A 3742-nucleotide genomic window follows, 5' to 3' on the forward strand; every position below is an offset into this window, starting at 1 on the left:
TAACCCAATAAGATAAGACCCCAAGAACATCCCCCATGTCGAGAAACCGACATAATTCTCACCTGGTTGCAGAGCATTTTAAGCACCTAATCACGACTTGTCTAAGTGAAGCTCAACAAAGTCTTTTCATACCGTTTGCCAAAAGGCACATCTCGAGGAGCCATGTCGGTAAAAGTGTCAGAAAAGTCTTAAACCTATTGCATTAATGCCAATTGAGTCCTAAACCTTTTTTTGGTACCAATTCAGTTATAAACTTTTTATCTTTGTGTCAATTCAGTCCTTCTGGCTAATTTTAATGTGGACGTCAACTGGCCTACGTGGTACCACTGGCAATGGCGTAGACAATTTTTAATAATATATATTTCGTATTTTTCGAATTTTTTATTTATTTTATAAAAAAATCGTTTCTTTTTCTTTTTTTTCTTTTTTTTTTCTTTCCCTTTCTTCTTCGGCAACCGGCTAGAGGCCAGGGCCGGCAAGGGACCTTGCTTGAATGGCAACCAGCTGGAGGAAGAAGAAAGGGAAAGAAAAAAAAAGTATAAGAAAAAAAATTAATAATAAATAAATAAATTCGAAAAATATTAAAATATTATTAAAAGTTGTCCACGTCATTGCCGGTGATGCCACGTAGGCCGACCGGCACCCATGTCAGCAATATCCAGCCAAAATTAGTTGTAAGGACTGAATTGACACAAAGACAAAATGTTTAGGACTAAATTGGCACCAAAAAAATATTTAGGACTAAATTGGCACTAATACAATAGATTTAGAACTTTCCTAACACTTTTCCCGGCCATGTTAGAAGATGGTGGGCCTAATGGAGGTGAGATAAGATTGTGTCGGTCTAATCACAGCTTCTACTACAGTGTACTCGTTCAAAATTTTCAATGTTTTACAAGCTTGTTAAATGCCTTCCATGTCAACCTGGAGGAATGCATAGGGATTGTAACGACATGGAACTGCAATTAGAATTTGACATTTTAAATAAATGCTTCATGGTCACACCTAGTACATTATCAACGGATATAGGAGGAGCTCCGAATTGTAATGTGTCATCATCAGCATTTGCAGCAGTCAGAGAGTAACGGGTGAACAACTAAGGAAGTGATCGGAGAACTTTAAAAGAGTGGTTGACGATGGCATAATACTATCAGAATTATCATACACTAAAATCTTATGCTGTTGGATGAAGACATAATTTAATATTTAAATATTCTAATATATCATATGCTTGCAAAAACAATGAGGCAATGAATCTAAAGGGTATAGACGTTAACATTCAAAGAGATGCTAAAGTTGTCAACATTTTCGATGCACCTTATTTTGCTTGCATTCCAAGCACTTTCTTAAGAGTACAAATATCTCAAACAAAAATCACAAGTTCAAAAGAGTATTTTGGTACTTATCGGTATTCAATGGTTGGTATGAATTAGACCGAGACATCTCATCATGCCTACAATAGCTAAGCAATAACTAATTTTGTCCCAATGGTGAAACCAAACTCTCTACCACAGTCACTAAATCAAGTGGCCCCAATGTCGAAAGGAGTCGTGTCAGTCCCATGCTTGGATTCCACGAAATCAACTCACATTGGTAGGTATCCATAAGAAGCTCGCCACTCCACGTGAAGCCGTGAAATCTCGACACTCCCTCATTGAGATCTAAGGTGTGCAGCTTAGTCCAGGACTCGGCCACACCATATTCCGTCATAACCCAAACGTAACATGTATCATTCAATTGATTTCTTGGGTCCACATGATTAATAAGTAGCACCAACGAGTTATTCAAAACTGATAGATAAACATAGTCATACGTGACTCCAACGAGACAGCTCTTCGGCAGTGCTATCTGGTTGAAGACCTCAGCTGCTACCCCAAATGTGATTATCGATCCATAACACCAACAACGGTCTCCATCAGCAACAATCGAGATCCAATGCAAATTTCCATTGAAAGAGACTGTCGAGAGGTCACTCAATTCACACCCGTTGTTGAATTCGACCGTTCGCCACATATCTGTACTAAGCCTATAAACTTGAACTTCATATTCTAACCTGCCCATGTATCCCTCATTATTATCATGAAAATAAGTAATCCTAACAATCCTATAGTCATTAATTATGTCGCTGTATCCAAATCCTAGAACCATACGAGTGTCAACAAAATCTGGAGGGGAACTCTTAACCTCCTTGTACTTCCTAGTGAATAAATTCCACAGAAATATCGTCTGACTGTCTTATCCAGGATTAGCCTCAGCAACACAGATCAATCCATTGCATCAACCCACGACCCTATAATGGGCTATAGGGCTAATGAATGGAACTTCGATTTCTAACTGAGAAGCTGCAATAAGAGACTTATCTGGATACAGAGAGCTCATTTGATCGCGAGAAAAGTACCAATCCATGAGAAGAACATACCAATTGGTGCCACTGAGAGCGGAGTGCTTCAAGTGCACGGCCACAAAGTCAGGATCATCAATCATGCACTGCCACGATTTGGAGACGCATTTGAATCTCATGAGAGGCTTCACTGGCAATCTCTTGAGAATTTCGAGGACTATCTCATGAGGGAGGTTCTTGTTCAGCCTCGTCATCGATGGAGCAAGGCGAATCAAAATAAAGGTGATTTTGTGAGATCTGAATGTTATGGTCTCACGGAAGAGGATTAAAGTTGCTCATCATACTTAGCCGTTGTGTTGTCCATCAAGTCCAATTTTGTAATCCTGGACTTCTTATGTAGTGGTCTTTAGAGGGAAATAAATCTTAATATCATAAAAGACCGTACTGATGTTAGAATTACAGCGAAAGCGAGCCTATTCAATCCGCCTCTATCTCGTGGCTATATGAGGCCCAGTCGAAGGCCACACATTGACCTCTCACGGCAATTTCGGATTGATCACACCAGTGATTCGCATGATCTTCAACCACAAGTTCCAGGGCAGAGATCTTAATTGGGCCAGAGGCCCCCAACTGAAAGGACTGCAAATGGACCCTTATCAACAAGACCGCGATATTATTAACTTTAATTCGGTGTATTAATATTAACTTCTGCCATTTGGATTGATTAAGTTCTCCTAATCAGGCAATGAGTTCGCTAGATTTCTCTATTGGCGGGTTGTCAACTCATGTTGGTGCCAGTTTTGGATAAATATCTAGGATAACTTCTACTTCAAAGTTAGCAACAAACAGATCTCCAAAAAGTACAGACCAGTGCCGCTGGTCCAGCGGTGAGCCCAAGCTTTGACAAACCGAAGCATTCCAACTCTGATAAGAAAATAACAAGAAAGAAGGCCAGCTGGTTTGCCGTCGGTGAAACCATGCACATCTGGTCTTCGTATTCTCTTTGGATCACGTAGGTTAGATGTCGTTTACTATTTCGATTGGTAGGTCACCTTTGTTCAGATGGCTACACGGCCATCACAATTTGTATAGAGTATGGTTTTTTTGCCCAATTTGACTTATCGAAGCTCAACTCAACAACACCGCTTCTCGAGGCCATCGTCAGCACGTTTGCCCACCCACAGAATTGGTCTAGTCACGACAAAGTATAGCCATCCTTAAGCGGGATCGGGTCGGACTTTGATATCAAAAATGATTTTTTGCCCAAAACTGCCCATCACTAAATTTTTATACGCAAACCTCGAGCCAAATCGACCTTTCTCGCTAAATGTCCTTGCTTAAGCCTGCCCAAAATGCCTTCGGACCCTTGTGGCTTGGCCTGGGCCTAGGCAGGGGCCAATG

The 3742-nt window shown here is 40.6% G+C and overlaps 1 protein-coding gene across 1 annotated transcript; it reads right to left on the reverse strand.

The window, feature by feature from the left end:
• Nucleotides 1-1473: 1473 nt before the first annotated feature.
• On the reverse strand, nt 1474-2595 carry LOC115682456 (F-box/kelch-repeat protein At3g06240-like). Its single transcript, XM_030606686.1, has 2 exons — nt 2420-2595; nt 1474-2197 (listed from the first exon to the last, which is right to left on the reverse strand). Exons 1-2 carry the CDS (start codon nt 2593-2595, stop codon nt 1474-1476), a joined length of 900 nt encoding a protein of 299 aa, XP_030462546.1.
• Between the last annotated feature and the right edge of the window lie 1147 nt (nt 2596-3742).

Source organism: Syzygium oleosum, unplaced genomic scaffold (assembly GCF_021117445.2).
Source record: "Syzygium oleosum isolate NSW1041296 unplaced genomic scaffold, Sole_v2.1 Sole_v2.26, whole genome shotgun sequence".
In the NCBI taxonomy this organism is placed as follows: Eukaryota; Viridiplantae; Streptophyta; class Magnoliopsida; order Myrtales; family Myrtaceae; genus Syzygium; species Syzygium oleosum.

Bases quoted from the DNA above. Each gene is read 5' to 3' on its own strand.
- LOC115682456 (XM_030606686.1), bottom strand. From the start codon at position 2,595: ATGACGAGGCTGAACAAGAACCTCCCTCATGAGATAGTCCTCGAAATT. The intron at 2,198-2,419 runs GTATGTTCTTCT...TTTATTCACTAG, and splicing joins GCTCTCAGTGGCACCAATTG to GAAGTACAAGGAGGTTAAGA.